The sequence below is a fragment of the Azolla caroliniana genome, unplaced genomic scaffold (assembly GCF_043228905.1).
Source record: "Azolla caroliniana isolate FFs.n. ecotype wild unplaced genomic scaffold, voAzoCaro1.0.p SCAF_8, whole genome shotgun sequence".
Classification (NCBI taxonomy): domain Eukaryota; kingdom Viridiplantae; phylum Streptophyta; class Polypodiopsida; order Salviniales; family Salviniaceae; genus Azolla; species Azolla caroliniana.
Genome location: NW_028230443.1, coordinates 2,458,147 through 2,475,880, shown reverse-complemented (window position 1 = coordinate 2,475,880; position 17,734 = coordinate 2,458,147). Strand labels below are relative to the sequence as shown.

The window sequence follows — 17,734 nt, the reverse complement described above, 5'->3', positions numbered from 1 at the left end:
GTGCCAAGGGGAGAGAATGAGCGCCATAAGGCAACCTATACTTGGGGGCACCCAAAGGCCCCTTTTACATAAAAGATATTGTCCTTTTAATCAAATTGGAAAACCTAAAGGGCCCCTTTCAAATTACAAGCCCAATTTGGCCACTAGTCATTACTACCTGATAAAGGATAATTATCCACAAATTACAAGATGGCCATGTTTTTGGACAAATTTAGCCTATGAACAATATTCTAGATCAAAAATATTAAACCTCATGGACTTGTTAAAACTAGAAAATATGGTGTTATTTGCATTAACAATATTGAGGGTTGATGCATACCGCAACAATCATTAAGGAGTTTATCCCTATTGTGGGGAAGGTTTCGACAATTCTACTCTCAAATTCCACCTCGTATGTGGTCCCACTTGGCCACATATCAAGAATGTAATGCCAATACATCCAAAACTAAAGAATATCAATCCACCTCCTAAAGTGCCCTTGGTTAACCATTAATTCGCTATGATAATGATGGGTGGAGCCCTTAGGAAATCAACACCAAGTTTATCGATATGTGTGGGAGCAAACAACTTTTGAGCACATCCAAAGGACACCTTTGGGCACAACCAACCATTAAATTGGTGGTGACCTTGACAACTCCCCCCCCCCCCCCCCCCACACACACACACACATATACACAAAGCGATGATCCCAATTAGTAGTGGTCATGGGGTACACAATTCTAGATACAGTCCACCTCATGCATGAGCTTAAGGTGCAACTTGTGTCCAAGGAGCACCAACTTCAAGAGATGATAGTCTCCCTTATTACATCGAAGGCCACCATGGTACGTCTCTCGCTAGATCGTGCAATATGAGCCATGACACTAATTAAGAGTGATACAACTATGTAATTTCCATCTCGTGCCACGAGCCAATAACATGGAGGCACCAACCAAGAAGCTCGTTCTTATAAAACAAAAGCCCACAACTACGACACAATGCTATGAAATGCCAAACTAAACATGGAAACACTTGAGGAGTTGTGCATGTGTGACAACAAAATAACAAGAAGTAAAATGCATTGACGACCTCAATATGATAAACGATATTCAATTGCAACCCCTCATGAAGCCTAAGAGTTCGTTATCTATATCAATTGCAATCACTTAATCAAGTACCCATCATAGAACATACATTGAAGAGTACTCGAGTAAACATGGAGTTGTTGGCCATTTGGGCCATGTCTCTCGAAGATAGTAAATGGGGCTTTCATATGGATAAGAGACAGGTCCTTATAGGTTTGTCAAGTCTTTATTTGAATCTAAAGTTATTATCGATGTTTATGGTTTATGGTTTATGGTTTATGTGACTAGAGCAATTAATGTGTGAACCTTCAAGTTGTTTCACATCACCACATGAATGCTCAACCATCTTATTGGTACGATGGCTAAAGCAGAATGTGCATGAGTTCATGCTCTGAACAATTAGAGTTGGCAGTGGCATTTGAGGTAGCCAACACCAACTTCCAAGATTGACTCACCTCAATTCTGCACCCATCCTCATAGGAATCAATGCGACGTCAATGTTGTGCTTGCTAGCCAAGCAATTGCAAATGGCCAGTTACCAACAAATAAATGAGAGGATGCAATGCATGCATACCAAGAACTAGAGGCAGATGTGACCAATTATCTCCATTACTTTGTGTCCACGTGGGACCGAGACATAGGCTCCCTATTTGAACATGCTATTTCCACTTTATCCACTACCAATAAAACATTGTTGCCTCATGGAGCCCTTAGAAGTTTTGACATCACCACCAACCTTGCTCCAAACCAATGAGCTTGCTAACATTCCACAAACCCAAACTTGATTTAGGAGAAGCGCCATCCTAATGATTGTTGAGTTGTCACCCCCATTTAGCCTTGTGCCCTTTATTGATGCCACATGTTCATCCACAAATGTTGTTGCCTCATGGGTGTGCAATAGTGTTGATAGTTCAACGAGTGTGTAAATGGTTGGAAGGCCATGATGTGTAAAATAAGGTGTAAATAAGGAAATAATAAATACTCTTTAAGTAGTCATGGTACCAAATAAATATCATTTATATAATCAAAGTTAAATTATTCAATAGTGACCCATTGGAACATGCATAAACATAGATCATGTAACAAGAAAACGCTTGGCATATGCATAATCTAAGTTTGGCCTCCATACGTGTGATATATACATTTGTTGTTCTATTTTTAATATATCTTTGTTATGATTCGTTGATGCTTTCCATTGAATACTTATTATTCCATTTGGCACATATTTTTAGTTTACTCCATGGTCATTCGCCCATTTGCCTTTGTTTTGTGGTTTATAAAATCTTTGCTATTTTTGGTGGTGTGATTATGGGTATTCTTGAGTATCTGTTGGACATCTCACATCTAATGTTGTGGTTCAAGTATACACTCAAGATCCTAATAGAAGTAAGGTAAGAGAGAAATTAGCCAGCTTGAGCCCATGGACGGGCTCCTTTTTTTTGTTATAAATCGTAACTTATTATACTAACTCCCACTCTCATATTTGATATCAACATAATTGTCAACCCAATTCATTATTACCAAGAGAATGAAGCCCATATTCTCAACTTCCAATTTTATACATGTAAGGCATATAATCAACCTAGTTATGAAGAGCCTCTTTGATGACTTCGTTGTGTTGGAGTTTTATGATTATAAGTTCCCACGTATCTAGTTTGTAGTTTGCCTCTCACTCTCATGAGCACATCATGTCAAGGTCCGGGGGTTGACCTCAAAATGTCTTCAACCATAATTTTTATGTAGTTGGTTAAGATATGACCTAGAACGTTATGTTTCAAATACAGGAGCTCAATCATCATGTAGACTTCCCTTTATTAGGGAAGTCTACCTTAAGGTTGAGTGCATTTGCCCTAAATCACTAGCAATGTCTAGATGTATCTAATCCTCAACATGTGGTTGGCTTATCCTTGCTAGAAGAGTTTATTGCGGGTAGAGGAAGGGGTCTTAGCACTTGCTACTTTTTATTGGAAATTCCATTCTTGTAATTCAAAACCTAAGTTTCATACTTTGTTAACAACTTCTCATCATTGATCCTCTTTCATGAGTTTAGTATATCCATATGTTTATAATTTTGTCTTAGGATCAAGGTAAACTACCAAGTGTGTTGGAAACTTCATTTCTTGTATAACACTTGGGCTTATTCTTGTTCGTTGACTTTTTGAAGCCTTATTTCTTGAAGATGCCTTTTGAGATGTTCTCCTTGCCCTAGAAGTAATAAAAACCTCCTAAGGGCTCAAATTTCTAAGATGATCATAAACATTATCACTATAATTAGAAAGTGTAACTTTTTCCAATATGTCTTGTCTTTGTCTTTGTGTGTAATATTTGCCTAAAAGCATTATGGTTTAATTAGTGTAAACGACAATCTAATGCTAAGTAAAACTGAGCTACAACCAAATTGAAGTATTATTGCTTCTTATGAGGAGGCTCCAATTAAGTGTAGGATGTGCATAGGGTGGTCAAAGAAATGACATTCGGGATAGAATATCATTGAGAGGACACCCTTACTCTCCTCTTAGATAACATGAGAAGTAAGAAGAACTTCGGGTAAATGATACTCATTAACCTTGGGGTATATTTATAGGTTATGTCTAGGAGTAATTGCTTTGTAGAACTCGAGGATCGAGAATTATCTCATGAAGACAAACCATAATACTTAGTCGAAGCTCATCGAGTCAACAAAGAGAGGATGACAACAGTATGCAAAAGACTTTACATATCCATATTAGCTAACAAATTATTGCATATAGATTCATGAACTAGTTGGCTTGTGAAAAAACTACAGTTAAGCACATAAACAAGATCACATTATTGCAATGAATATGCATTCTAGTTTATTAAGGTGTAGGTGCAAATATGGAGCAATAACAATAGATTATACAAATAATTCCAATCTTTAGTTTGAGATCATGGTAACTATTATAATTAATTATTCAAATAGGGTGTTACAATATGAATCTTAGCAACAAATATACATAGATGAAAAACTCATGGTGAAATGATACTATACATATATGTTCAATGTCATATTCAAACCATTTGTTGGCCTAGTCTTCCCCAACAATTTCAGAAGTGTGTATGAGCCACGAGGATTATTATAGTCTCCTTGGTGTTGAGTTCTTTGTAGTTTACTTTCCATAATTAATTAAGAAAAGAGAGACTGAGAGAGAGAGACAAAAAATAGTGCTATAAATGTAGTATTTTCCGCATCAATGAACATAATTGTGTATTTTCACATAAAAAACATTTGTGCATGTAAGTTGATGTTGTAATGGTACTTGGGGGGAATGATTGATCTCTTGTAGCATGCTACATCTAGTTATGCATCTAGTATACTGAGTATAACTCAATGTTCATGTTATTGGAATTTAGGTCAAAATTTATGTGTTCCACAAATTAAATTGGAATGTGGCACACTTGTCTCTTCACTTTACAAAGGAAAGCAAATGTACGCAAATACTATGACTTTATAGTGCACCTAAGCCTTAACATGAATACAAACATCCTTTTCCTCTTCACTCAATCCATTCAAAAGATTAAGTTCAAGTAAACATACTCAAATATAAATAAGTTTTTGATAAACCTCAAATATGGCAATTGGTAAGTAGTATTACAATTTGGTATATTTGGAAGGCGCGATGTTTGAAGGTATTTCAAAATGTGACTGAAAGACCTTCCCAAATAAATTCGGGAATTTGGATAGAGATTGTGCATAATCCCATAGGGTTGTTGGATAGTATAAAAAGGTAATACTCACCAAGTGGAGCTTAAGAGTTTGGAGTTTCATGCCATCTGGGACATATGTATATTTTATAGACGGCTTGTTGATAAGGTGGAGTGGTTTTACTCAGCACCAAAGTATTTATTTAAGCCATTGGTTATAATTTAGAAAAATACAGGGGATCTTGGATTTATGATATATCGTGTATGTATATCCTTATGGCGTTTTCTATATATATATATATATATATATATATATATATATAAGTTTTGAGGTATATAGTTTTTGCTAAATCTAGATTTATGTAGAGAAAATTTTCCCTTTTGGAATGCCTTGATCTTCGTTGATACAATAGAGGACACCGAATTTTATGAACCATGCTATGTAGTGTATCTTCATGGGTTAAGGTATTGTTGAATAAGTGAATTTGCTTCGCACGCAACTTACTATGCACATTAAGCAAATACTTATTTACAATGTACATGTGTAAAAAGTTAAGCTGCATTTCAAGTAGTAAGGCTTAATAATTATGTACACATCCCTATATACATTCAAATTTCACACTATAGTCTACATGCATAACTCTATATTTTTATGAACAATGTTTTTTTACTTTAAAATTAAGTAAATAATTTATTATCTTAGTAAAATAGTAGAGCCCATACTAGGGTTCTTTTACTAATATTGAAACAATATATCATGACATATGATGCCATGAATGACACTCTTGTTTATAGTACAAAAATAGGGTTGGGGGGTGGCGACAACACTGTTCATATGGTGGTCATTCCCATGGCAAGGTATTGGCACTGATGGGATCATACCAATATCGTGGGTAGCGTTTTCACCACCCCTTGCTATGATTCCCATGACTTCTTCTTCCAACCATCCTATTTTCATGTTGTGGCTTGTCATTCAAATGGCAATGTATCTATAGTGATAATGTTGTATATTTAGGATTGTGGATGTTGGTTGATGCAATTATCTACCAAGATGGGAGGAAACTGGTCAAGTCTTCTTTGAAATGGATGTTATTGACATATGTATAGACACCAAGACGGAATCTAACATCCAATAGATTTCTCATGGGAATTGTTAGAGCATGGGATGTAATCAAGATTTTCTTACACAAACAGATGCCTAACATGTGGAATGGTTGGATGAATAAGCCGCTTTTGGCTAATTCTCTCGTCCAGAATTCTGTTGTAAATGTATTGGGCCTTAGAACTCATCTTGCTCGAGGAAAACTTGATAATGGGCCAACAACATCAGTGAGATCCTGGATTCATTTTCAGCAGATGCCAGAAGTGAATCAGCTTAAGCAATTACACTTGGTATATGGGGTGAAGACAATGACAACAAATATTTCACCCGCTTTCTCGTAGGCCTCGGCGCAACTTCTACCAATGCATGAGCATATGTGGTTTGGTTGCCTTACGAATGACATGATGCTTTTTGTTAAAGGAATTTCTACAGACAATGGTATTTTTTAATTCCATATTCAATAGGACAATAAATTGCAGCCTTATACACCTTAAAATAAATTACTACAAAACCTGCACGGAGTTCCTATTAGGGTGATTGCCAAATCTAGTAAGAAATGACTATTAGATCCTCAACCGTCAGTAGCTCATTTGTAGGATATGCTCTGGTTAATATATGCACGAACAACCAGTTAGTAGGCTAATGTGGGACCTAGGGGGATGGTTCTGAACCAGTCCCATGATGGATCCATTACACAAAGTTCCATTCTTTCAATAAACTGAGAAATTTGCCAGAACCTTACTCATGTCTAAGAATATTCCAGCTCCTACAACCCAAAAGCATTGGAATAAATGGTGTTTCAAGCATTCATTTGAAGGCTTATTGGAAATGGATTTGGTCTTTCAGTGGATCAACCAAATATATTCTCTTTAGATGGCTTTTACTACATGCAACACTACTAGTAGGTCAGTCATTGAATGGAGATGTGGCAACCGTTCTTAGACAATGTTGTTATTGCGATGACATGTAGGAAACTATCAAGCATGCTCTCTAGTCTTGCTCACTAGCCCAACATGTATGGAATAAAGTTATTTCTTTATTCCTGACAATTAATGCAAGTTGCCTCTTCTCCTAGGGATCAACAGTATGGGGGGTTCTCCATTCTAGTCTGAGACTCTTGTTGTATGAGGCAGATGATGCTCCATAAGCTATGACAGTCACCAATAGGCATCTAATTCTTGTGTCCCTTTTTTAGCAACCTCACAAGCAAATGCGTGCAACCCATGTATGGAAAACAATATCTACGGTTACATTATGGATCTTATGGAAGAATCGTTGTAAAAGACGATATGATTCCATAGTTCCTCATCTCTCAAATATATTGTTGGAATTATGGGAGAGCTTATTGGCAATAGTGTGTGGGCAATATGAGTCATGACAATATGTTGGGCTCTTCGGAAGTTGTTTTTAAGAAAAGGAAAAAATTAATGCACTTATGGAGGAAGTTGCCTCCATTCACGGTCTCCTCTCAAGGACCGATATGGAAATATCATCACCCCTGGTCCTTGCCCTGACCACCTCTTTTTTATAACACTCTCTGTTTGTACATTTTGTAGCCTTCCCACGCTTTTCTTAATATTAATCCAGGAACTCTTTTGGGAAAAAAAGGATTGTGGATGTTGCAAATTGAATGTCCTTTTGCTAGAGTTGCCATTTTATCGGCAAATGGTCTAAGTTGCTAACAACAATGAGAAACTAAACCTTGATTGCCTTCATTAAGTTTGAGCTAATCGATTTTATATAATAAAATATGCATGGCAAGACATTGGAGCAAGGTTAAGTTCCATCGAGTTCCAATTAGTGTATGTGGAAGTATCGTTTACTAATCCAATTCATATTAATGTTAGGCCATAATCTTGGTGATAGTGTTGCAATAATATGCTCTCGATGTTTTATGCTCAAGTTGTAACCAATATTGGTGTAATGTATACAACATAAACCTTGTACAACAATATTACATTGGCTAATTTACAACAAACAAGGCAAATGTCACATTTGAGAGTGCATTGTTGCTCATTCTTAGCATTGTGCCCACATATAATCATGCTTTTGTACATCCACATTCAATCCATCTCCACGAGGTATGGCACACATGTTTGTGATCACATAAGGTCATGGAACAAATGTGACATATTAAGTTATTATCTACTCGTTCAATGCAACGTTGTTCGAATGTTGGATCCGAGATTGTGATGCCAACAATTCATTTATCAAATGTCAATAAAGTTAGATGTTTCGAAGATCGGCATCGTGGAGGCTTTGCTTAATTAAATCTTAATGTGGTGCATGCATGCTGACGACATGCTATGAAAATGGCATAAGACTGTAGGTTGGGCATTTTTCACTACAAAGGGAATGAAGACATATCACTTGTATGTTGAGAGCATGTTGTGGAAGAGTGTCCTATATCAATGTTCCACGTAGAGGCAAAGAAATATTTGATGAAATTTTACATTGATTTATGGAAGAATAATTCAATCCTTCAACAATGTCACCAATGTGGTGACTCCAACATTGAAGGTGAGTTGACTAAGATGACACAATTAGGGGGGTTGAAATTCATGGCTATGTTATTGAGGTTCATAGAAGCAAGGGTTATAGTTCTTTTCGAGGACAAAATGAATGTGAAACACCGACCCTAGCCCAAGACAACGATAATAATGCATGGATCACAATAATTCAATAGTTTGTTCATTTGGATAATGATACCGAGTAGAGCTAGGGCAAGCGAGATACTGCATAAGTTGGACGGGTGGAATGCAGACTGGGCTACACGGACACGTGGAGAGTTAGCAATGGGAATGGTGTGGGACCTGCACATATCCAACGAAGGTAAGGTTAAAAAAAGGGAGGTGCATGGCACATGCCACATCGATATACATAGATTGGTTCCTTCAATACTAGGTATATGTATATATGTATGATAGATATCCTTGATTGGTTCCTCTAGTACTAGCTATATGTATGTATGATGTATGTATGATATCCTTGATTGGGGGCATATGAAACATAGATTGGTTCCTCTAATATTAGCTATATCAATATGTATGTATGTATTATGTATGATATCCTTGATTGGGGCATATAATACATAGAGTGGTTCCTCTAATACTAGCTATATACATATATATATATAATATCCTTGATTGGGGCATATAATAGCAGTATGCATGCATTAAAAGGGCATCATCCATCATCTCAAAGGATTCATGAGTGATGATGATGATCATCATCACCACCACCATCACATGTGGATCATGTGGACATGAATGTAACCAACACTTTCTTTAACAGTCTTCCATGGAGAGTGAGAGTAGTGGTGGGGAGAGAGACAGAGAGAGAATTATCTTTATTTTTTTATTTTTTTATTAATTATTTTTAAATCTATGTGTGCATAAATGCAAAGAGCATGGTAACAGAATAGATGAAAAACAAGTGTTTATTAATTTTAGATAAACTGAAAAAAATTCAAATAAATTAAAGAAAACAAAATTTTATAAAAAAATAAAACAAAGATGAAATATATATATATATATAATAAATTTTATATAAATATATTACATTAAAAACGTAAAACTATAGGAATTCGATGAGAGTTAAAAAAAAAAAATGTACACATATAAACATATGTGTAAATTGGGAATTAATTAATTAATTAATTTTGTTTTAAAAAAAGGGAAGGGGCACCACCACTCACTCACGGGCGGGGGGGTTAAAGAAATAAATAATAAAATAAATAAATAGATAAAACAAAAATACGAATTTCCTCTCTCTACAGTCTCTCTCATACATATATCTATGTAGCCAGACGCTTCTTACACACAACGGCTGCATACATACGTATAAATAAAATACGTATACGTATACGTATACATATACGTATGTACATACATTATATACATGTATATATATGTATGTATGTATGTGAAGGCAGCACCGCCACCCATATACGTATACGCAGTAGTAGCAGTACAAATCTCTGCATTGATTTCCTGCTACCCTTCAACCGCCTTGCTTAATTAATTAAGCATCCACCTGCTTAATTAAGCCCTAATTAGCGACCTGATTAAGCAGCAGCAGAAGTAGCAGTTTAGCAGTAGCATGCAGGGGTTTGATCTCAATGATGTTCTGCAGGCGGAGGAGAACCTGAATGTCCTGCACACTACCTCCACTAATAATCGCCATAGCTACATCTGTGGTGGTGCTGGTGCTGGTGCTGGCAGCACAGATCGTCAGAATCAGCACCAAGCCCAGCAATTCATGGGCATGAACACTGTCCACAACGGCAGCGGCATGGAGCAGATGCAGGACATGGCGATGAAGACGAATGGAGCAGACATGCTGCAGGGGCACATGATCGTTGGCCATAGCCAGGTGATCAACAGTATTGGCCAAGCAGGCAATGGCCATGGCCATGGCCATGGCAATATGAAGTATGTGAGGTATACCAGCGAGCAAGTGGAAGCCCTAGAGAGGCTGTACAGGCAATGCCCTAAGCCTACCCTGCAGCAAAGGCTCCTGCTCGTGCGTGACTGCGCGCCTCTCTGCAACATTGACCCGCAGCAGATCAAAGTCTGGTTCCAGAACAGACGGTAAATTCATCTGCCTTGACCTAATTTCTTGACTTGACCACATCATGCAGCTTGACTTCCCTTGACCACATTCCTATGCCTTATGATTTATCTAATAGACAAATCATGTAGCTTGACCACATTCTTATGCCTTATGATTTATCTAATAAACAAATCATGTAGCTTGACTTTCCTTGACCACATTCTTATGCCTTATGATTTATCAAATAGACAAATCATGTAGCTTGACTTTCCTTGACCACATTCTTATGCCTTATGATTTATCCAATAGACATATCATGTAGCTTGACTTTCCTTGACCACATTCTTATGCCTTATGATTTATCTAATAGACAAATCATGTAGCTTGATTTTCCTTGACCACGTTCTTATGCCTTATCTAATAGACAAACCATTGTGATATGTATTTCCTAATGGTTTAAACCCAAAGAACCCCCTGCCCCCAACTGTCCATCATCTTGCTTGACTTTCCTTGACTACAATTATGTCCAACACCATGTAGATTGACTTTCCTTGACCGGATTCTTATGCTATATCTAGTGTGCTTTTTCCTAATGCTTCAAACCCAAAGGACCCCTCCCGCCCCGCTCCCTAATTCCCAACTGTCCATCACCTTGCTTCACTAGCCTTGACTACAAGTGCTCCAATATCATGTAGCTTGACTTTCCTTGACCACATTCATGTAGCTCCATATATCTCGTAGACAACTCATTGTGGTTTTTCCTAATGGTTTAAACCCAAAGGAGTCCTCTCTCCAAACTCTCCATCATCTTGCTTCACTTTCCTTGACTACATCATTGTACATCATATCTCGTAACCATCCATTGTGATCGCCCCGTCTCCTAATGATTCAAAACTCAAAAGGATCGGTGACTCCGAGTGTCCATCATCTAGCTTGACTTTCCTTGACTACATTGTTACATAATATCTCCAACCATGCATTGTCATTGCCCTTTCTCCTAATGGTTCAAAGTTCAAACCCAAAGGATCAGTGACTCCATGTGTCCATCATCTAGCTTGACTTTCCTTGACTACATTGTTACAAATTACACCATATCGCGCACCATGCATTGTCATTGCCCTTTCTCCTAATGGTCTTCAGCAATATTAGTCATCATTTATCTTTACTTTCATTGACTCCTTCTCTACTTTATCATTGACTTTCATGGAAGTACATGAACCACTTTGACTCTCACCTTGACTGTTTTTCAAGGCATTGACTCCCCCCCCCATAACCCACTGCCCATTCCTTGACTCACCTTGACTTTTTTCAATATATATGAATATGCAGGTGCCGCGAGAAGCAACGGAAGGAGTCGGCGAGGCTGCAGTGCTTGAACGGGAAGCTGACCGCGATGAACACGATGCTCATGGATGAGAATGTGCAGCTGCAGCAACAAGTTGCCCACCTCCTGCATGACAACAAGTGCCTGAGGAACCAACTCAATAGCATTGCAATCAATATGAATAACAATCACATGAAGACCCATGTAATGAACCAAATCAGCACCAATGAGCAGGACCAAATTGCAGGGTTTAATGGCCACTCCACCACTACCCTGCAGCCCCATCATCATAATGATCACAATAGCAATCATCATGACATCTTGTACTCGGACCCTCACATCATAAACCTTAGCCAACAATCACCCTCAGATGATCGGAGTTAAACATATATATTTGTTCTCATCATTACAAATCATAACCTCAATTTTGTCTCTCTCCACATACATATATATATATATACATACATATATTTTGATGAGTGAATGAATGGTTATTGTAGAAGCTGCACTTCAATATAAACTCATAATTGTCCCTGCAACAATATGCATATCATGAATCATAATTACACATGATATCACTCTCTTAATTATTGATGTATGTACATATTATGGGTGTGCTTAAATTTTTATTTACAATTTACTCTCTTTTTTGGCTTCCACTAGTTTAACTCATTGGAACACAGCATTGGGAAGCAAAGTTACATAGGAATCAGATCCTCTTTCCACATATGCACTCTTTGACATTTCTTACATTGTCTTGCTCGGAGCACTAGACATTCCAATATATGCTAGTGTTCTGATTCCCCAATGGGACCTCGGGTTCATATCATTTTCCCCAATGATTCATGTGATCGTCGACATCTCAAGCTGAGGTTTAATTCATTGAATCCTAATTGGGGATTATCACATAATGTACACATCTGAAGAGGTGTTTCTTATTTTCACTTTGAGTTAGGTGGACTGAACTCTCAAGATGGCCTTTTGATTTTCCACAGATGAGCTTCCTTTAGCGATTAAGCTATTTGGCTATCGACCTAAAAAGGTTATGAGCTCAAATCTTCACATCATACAACATTTCACTCTCTATCAAAACATTATCCCATGATTCCGCTTGAAGTGTCAAGTTTTGCTAGCCTTGCATTTACACATATGCATTTGCATGGATAGTGTCAAATCAAACAAATACCCCACTTCTTACTTTAACTCTTCTTGGCATACAACTAAAGATTGGAAGTTGTACCATACTTTAACCAAGGATACTTTCTCACGATACATCCATATTGTTTCAATTAAACTATCAGCATGGAAAGGTTTTAGGCTTCAAGCACTTTTTTTTATCTAAAACATGAAAGTTTATCATAGGTAAAAATTAGGAAATGTTTGGGACAATTATTTGTGTTACCTAATCACTAGAACATTTGTTTTGGTACATTTATGGATAGAAATCAAGAAATGGTTGGAACGATTATCTACATGTTTCAAATTGCCAATTGTGGAAGTGGGCTGCCTTTGTAAATAAATAGCCACAAGATTTACACTATTAACAAATGGATGTTCAAACTTCAAACTATCAACATACTTTTGAATCATCAATTCTTGAATCAACACATGAGAATCATACATATGGGATAGTTAAATCTAGCACGAAGTTTTACAGAGACCATCGAGTTGCTCAAAAGAGCAGTAAGTGTCAAGAAGAGTTGAAATGAAATAAGATAACAAGAATGACAATTTTGAACGAAGGTTCACATGTAAGGATACAATGCATGATTAGACATGCATAATAGGGTAACCACCATACTTTTCATTAACATAGACCTAGCCTCCTCACACTAAAACATGAACAAGATTTATAGTAATAGTGAAGACAAGAACATAGAACTGCTTAATTACACATTCGTTTTGGTTCCAATGTTACATTGTAAGAATTTACACCAGCTTCCTATTTTGTAACACATCTATTATTGGCAAGAAACTGAAACCTATGTGAAAACATAAAACAGACCATTACAACAGAAACATAGTGTAATGTGCATTACTTCTATCCAGAAACTAGGAACTTTCAAATGATAAGGCACCTTATGAATACCATCATGTATTCTACTTACAAAGTTGACTCGACTTGCCCTTCCACTTAGAACTCCCACCACTTATATAGAGTGTGAAAAACTCCTATGAATGAGGCTAAGGTAACTGATTTTAACCTCATATAACATAGCTATGCGCAACCAGAAAATGTGCTACGAAACTCCATTGAGACATTTTACATGATAACATCAAATAAGTGCAATTGTTTTTAACTGAGATGCTATGAAACAGGAAACTTTGGTTTTTAAAGTTGATCAAGTACTTTCAATTGACACCCATGCTATCTTGATAGTTTGTCACGGGATTCTTGAAAATGAGAATAATGATGATGATGCTGATAACGAGAGGGATGCTGCTGCATTGGCATTCTGCCATTAGCAGACATGGGACTCGGTTTCTTATTCACATGCTTACCATGTGGCTTGGGTGTTACGATACCCACTTGTCTACCTGCTATTTTCTTCACACTTGGCTTACTGCTCGGCTTACTCGACAAATGAGAAGTACCCAGAACAGTTTTTGCAACACTGTCTATGACTGTTTCCCTCATAGAGCCAACCTTGATGAGGTGCCTGTTCAGATACATTACATGAGGCAATAGGGTCACTACAAGCTTCCGCGTGGTGTCATCACCCAAAGTGGTCATCAACGGGTTTCCGACGAGATTAATGGCCAAAAGAGATCGATAGTTTGCAGAAAGCTGATCGAGAGCTTTAGAACTTGTTAATTTATTGAAACTAAGATCAAGTACAGATAGCTTGAGGAGTCTGTGAAGGCCTTCTACTTCACCAATTTTGTTTCCTGATAAGTTAAGTTGCTTTAGAAGTGTGCAACTTGACAAACCTGCAGAGAAATTTCCTTCAAAGTTTCAGGCATTTTATGGCTAGACATAAAGGTAAAGGAAGATACAATAAGTCAGCAATTAGCTTTGACAGATGCTAGGTAAAAGAAAAAAGGAAAATATCATCTACCATGCCCAATTCTCAATATCCGGTTGTAAGAAAGGTTCAGAACACGCAAACGAGTCAATTCTCTGAAACCTTCAATCTGTACAATCTTGTTCCTGGAGAGATCCAAGGAATGCAAGGTTCGTGGTAAGCATCCTGTTGGCACTCGAACTGTAGGAATGAATTTTGTGATGAGTTAAAACACAGACAAAGGACCCCTTTTTAAATTATTACTAAGAAATTATGTATGTACAAAACTGCTCTCCTATATTTGAATCACTATTTGCAGCTTATATACTCTGTTGAAATCATAACAAATATACTCTGTTGAAATCATAATTTGTTACATGTACAACCATACTTTCCTCTCTTTGAATTTATTATTTTTAAATTGTATATACTCACAAACAATCCCATCTTTGGGTCTTTATTATAACTAACCAATGGTATTAGCAGAAAGGTTCAATGTCTTCAAGTAGCTGAACATCCCTAGTGACGGTACTTCTTGCAAACCCACGCCCGTCATGTGAGCTACTGTAGAAAGTGGATGCAATGATCGCACAGCTGCAGCATTGATTATTTGCTGCTCACCAGCTGCATAATTTTGAGGCTGACTACACCCAGCATTCCAATATATAGATTCTTCCTCTTGAAGAAGCATATCAAGTGGCTGGATATTGTTAACCCATTCCCTAACCCTATGAAAAGACGACTCTGCAACATCAGAGAATATATACAATGAGTTAATGTATGGATCTATGATTGGATAGTGTTTCCTTTTAACTATGAGTAAAATGAAAATGTCAGTGACAAAAAATAAACAATCAAGTTGTGCAAAGATCCACAAGCTATGGATATCTGTAAGGTACGAACATGATGGTCCATGCCCTTGGGAACATAATGCTACAAATTACTAACCTTCATTAGAACTACTGATTTTACTCCAAGTCTCTTGCATCGTAATGACATTTTCATCTGCAGCTAACTTGTCCATATTGTTGGTGCAAGCAACAAATCCAGAGATGATAGGTTCCTCCACATGCATGGAGAGGGAAGCATGAGCATCCTCAACACCCAAAAGATTTTCTTTTATGTAGTCTTCATAAGTACAGGAGGAATCACTGTCATTGTGTGATGATATCTCATTATCAGATCCTGCTTCAGCAGAGGACAGATCTTTCTTAGTGTAGGATCTCTCATCAGTAGCATCCGCAGATCCTGCACCCGTTTGTATTATTACTGAACATTCAGGAACTGCATCAGAGTAGTAAGCTTCTCCATCCAATGCCTCTATGTCATAGACTCTCCCAGATGCTTCAGAATGTATTTCGTCTTTGTGGAGATCAGGAGACCTGTGCTTCATGCCCTCACCTTGGTGAGCAAGGAAATCCAGATACCCATCACTGTTAACTGCACCTGCATAGAGGTTATGTGGCATTTCATGGAGATACGCATCACAGTTTTGCACAGCACGAATATGGGTAGCATTGTTGAAAGAATCAACTTGACATTGATGTATGTCCAACCCCAACGTTGGAGGTGTAAATACTAGAGTGTCCATATTCACAACAGATTCAATTGTTTGTGCATTTTGAAAAGAATAAATATCCTTGTCAATCATTTTCCCATTGTTTGCCATCACCATCTTGCATTCATTCAATTGTGGTTCATCTTCTCTAAAGGAGTGATGAATGAAGATGCTGCCATCATCCATACCTTCTGTTTTTTACTAACCCCAGCTAAGTCTTGAACACAAAATGAGGAACTGTGTGACAGCCAGTGAAATACAACAATCAATCAAGTTCTGTAGGAACTCGAATGGCAGGAATTGGCATTAATGAACTCATTGATGATTCTGTAATCACAGTTGACCTGTAGGTCAAATATTAACAGACACCAACATTCTGATGCTAGAAGCGGCACACACATTCTTGCTCATTAAATATAGGAGGTTTATTTGGAAAAGGATTCAAAGACCTCTTGCTAAAAGGTAATCTTGAGGAGCCTTTACTAAAAGGGTGCTTCTGTATCTACTTGTCACTACTAGATCCAATTTGAAAGAACCACATTGTTTGTATGGTAGATTATGCAAGATGAATGCCTTCAAGAAATTTAACCATAATCCACCAAGAGCCCTTGAAGCCTATGCCAGAACCTCCACGAGAGTGAATCTGTAGAATATGCTAGGTCCAGGTGCAAAGGCGCTTGTTCAGCAAACCCCTGCACCCTTTCACTAGAGTAAGAGCAAAGAGCCGCAAAGCCTGCCAGAGTGAAATGAAATAATCGGGACAGGAACTTAAATTCTGAACTTCACACCTGCAACCAACACAAACAAGCATGAAATAGAGGAAAGTGAACTGAGAACAACAATACATTGAACAAAATGGAAAGAACTACTTTCAGTCTTGATTTTACTTATCTGAGACTCTTCTCTTATGGTGAGATAAAAAAATAACATATTTAGATTCTTACATGTCACATAAAATGGTTCACAGTCTACAAAAGGGTTAAGTATAATATTGATGCTGAAATGCCCGAGTCACCCCCAAATGATGACTCGAAGGCAACGATCGAGAAACAAGCCAAGATTTGTTCGAATCTGTTGAAAGATCACATATTTGACACACTGGCAGCCAGCATACTAATCAGAAACACAGTATGGAGTTGAAGGAAAAGGTAGGCATAAGACAAGCATAATGATAAAGAAACATCATCAGGAAGCCATTTAAAGTTTACAACAATAGCATAGTAACAGACTATACTTCCTACTGGGGATCCATAGCATATGCACCCAAATAACATAGACATGATAGAAACAGTGGAAAATGAAGTTTGAGCACATATATATACACGTGACTCTCTAAAAAAACCATCATTTTTCAAACAAATGATCTCTGTCACATCATTTGCAACTATATGATCTCTCAAAGAATTACCATCATTTTCAAACGAACAGTCTCTAAAAGAATTCTCGAAGTCATTGTTTCCAAAA

The 17,734-nt window shown here is 37.4% G+C and overlaps 2 protein-coding genes and 1 long non-coding RNA gene across 3 annotated transcripts; 2 read left to right on the top strand and 1 right to left on the bottom strand.

The window, feature by feature from the left end:
• The first annotated feature begins 10,223 nt into the window (after positions 1-10,223).
• LOC147860748 (homeobox-leucine zipper protein HOX10-like) lies at positions 10,224-12,095 on the top strand. Its single transcript, XM_087324009.1, has 2 exons — positions 10,224-10,421; positions 11,713-12,095. Exons 1-2 carry the CDS (start codon positions 10,258-10,260, stop codon positions 12,089-12,091), a joined length of 543 nt encoding a protein of 180 aa, XP_087180135.1. The 5' UTR covers positions 10,224-10,257; the 3' UTR covers positions 12,092-12,095.
• Positions 12,096-14,018: 1,923 nt separating this feature from the next.
• On the bottom strand, positions 14,019-16,669 carry LOC147860747 (uncharacterized). The gene is made up of 4 exons (XM_087323515.1): positions 15,661-16,669; positions 15,184-15,456; positions 14,767-14,913; positions 14,019-14,638 (listed from the first exon to the last, which is right to left on the bottom strand). The coding sequence occupies exons 1-4, from the start codon at positions 16,454-16,456 to the stop codon at positions 14,076-14,078; spliced, it is 1,779 nt and encodes a 592-aa protein (XP_087179641.1). The 5' UTR covers positions 16,457-16,669; the 3' UTR covers positions 14,019-14,075.
• Positions 16,522-17,026, top strand: LOC147860746 (uncharacterized). Its single transcript, XR_015530115.1, has 2 exons — positions 16,522-16,599; positions 16,636-17,026. It is a non-coding gene; the product is annotated as an uncharacterized LOC147860746 (long non-coding RNA).
• The last annotated feature ends 708 nt before the right edge of the window (positions 17,027-17,734 follow it).

Bases quoted from the DNA above. Each gene is read 5' to 3' on its own strand.
- LOC147860748 (XM_087324009.1), top strand. From the start codon at position 10,258: ATGAAGTATGTGAGGTATACCAGCGAGCAAGTGGAAGCCCTAGAGAGG. The intron at 10,422-11,712 runs GTAAATTCATCT...ATGAATATGCAG, and splicing joins GTCTGGTTCCAGAACAGACG to GTGCCGCGAGAAGCAACGGA.
- LOC147860747 (XM_087323515.1), bottom strand. From the start codon at position 16,456: ATGGATGATGGCAGCATCTTCATTCATCACTCCTTTAGAGAAGATGAA. The intron at 15,457-15,660 runs GTTAGTAATTTG...CTGATGTTGCAG, and splicing joins AATCAGTAGTTCTAATGAAG to AGTCGTCTTTTCATAGGGTT. The intron at 14,914-15,183 runs GTTAGTTATAAT...TCATTCCTACAG, and splicing joins CCTTTCTGCTAATACCATTG to TTCGAGTGCCAACAGGATGC.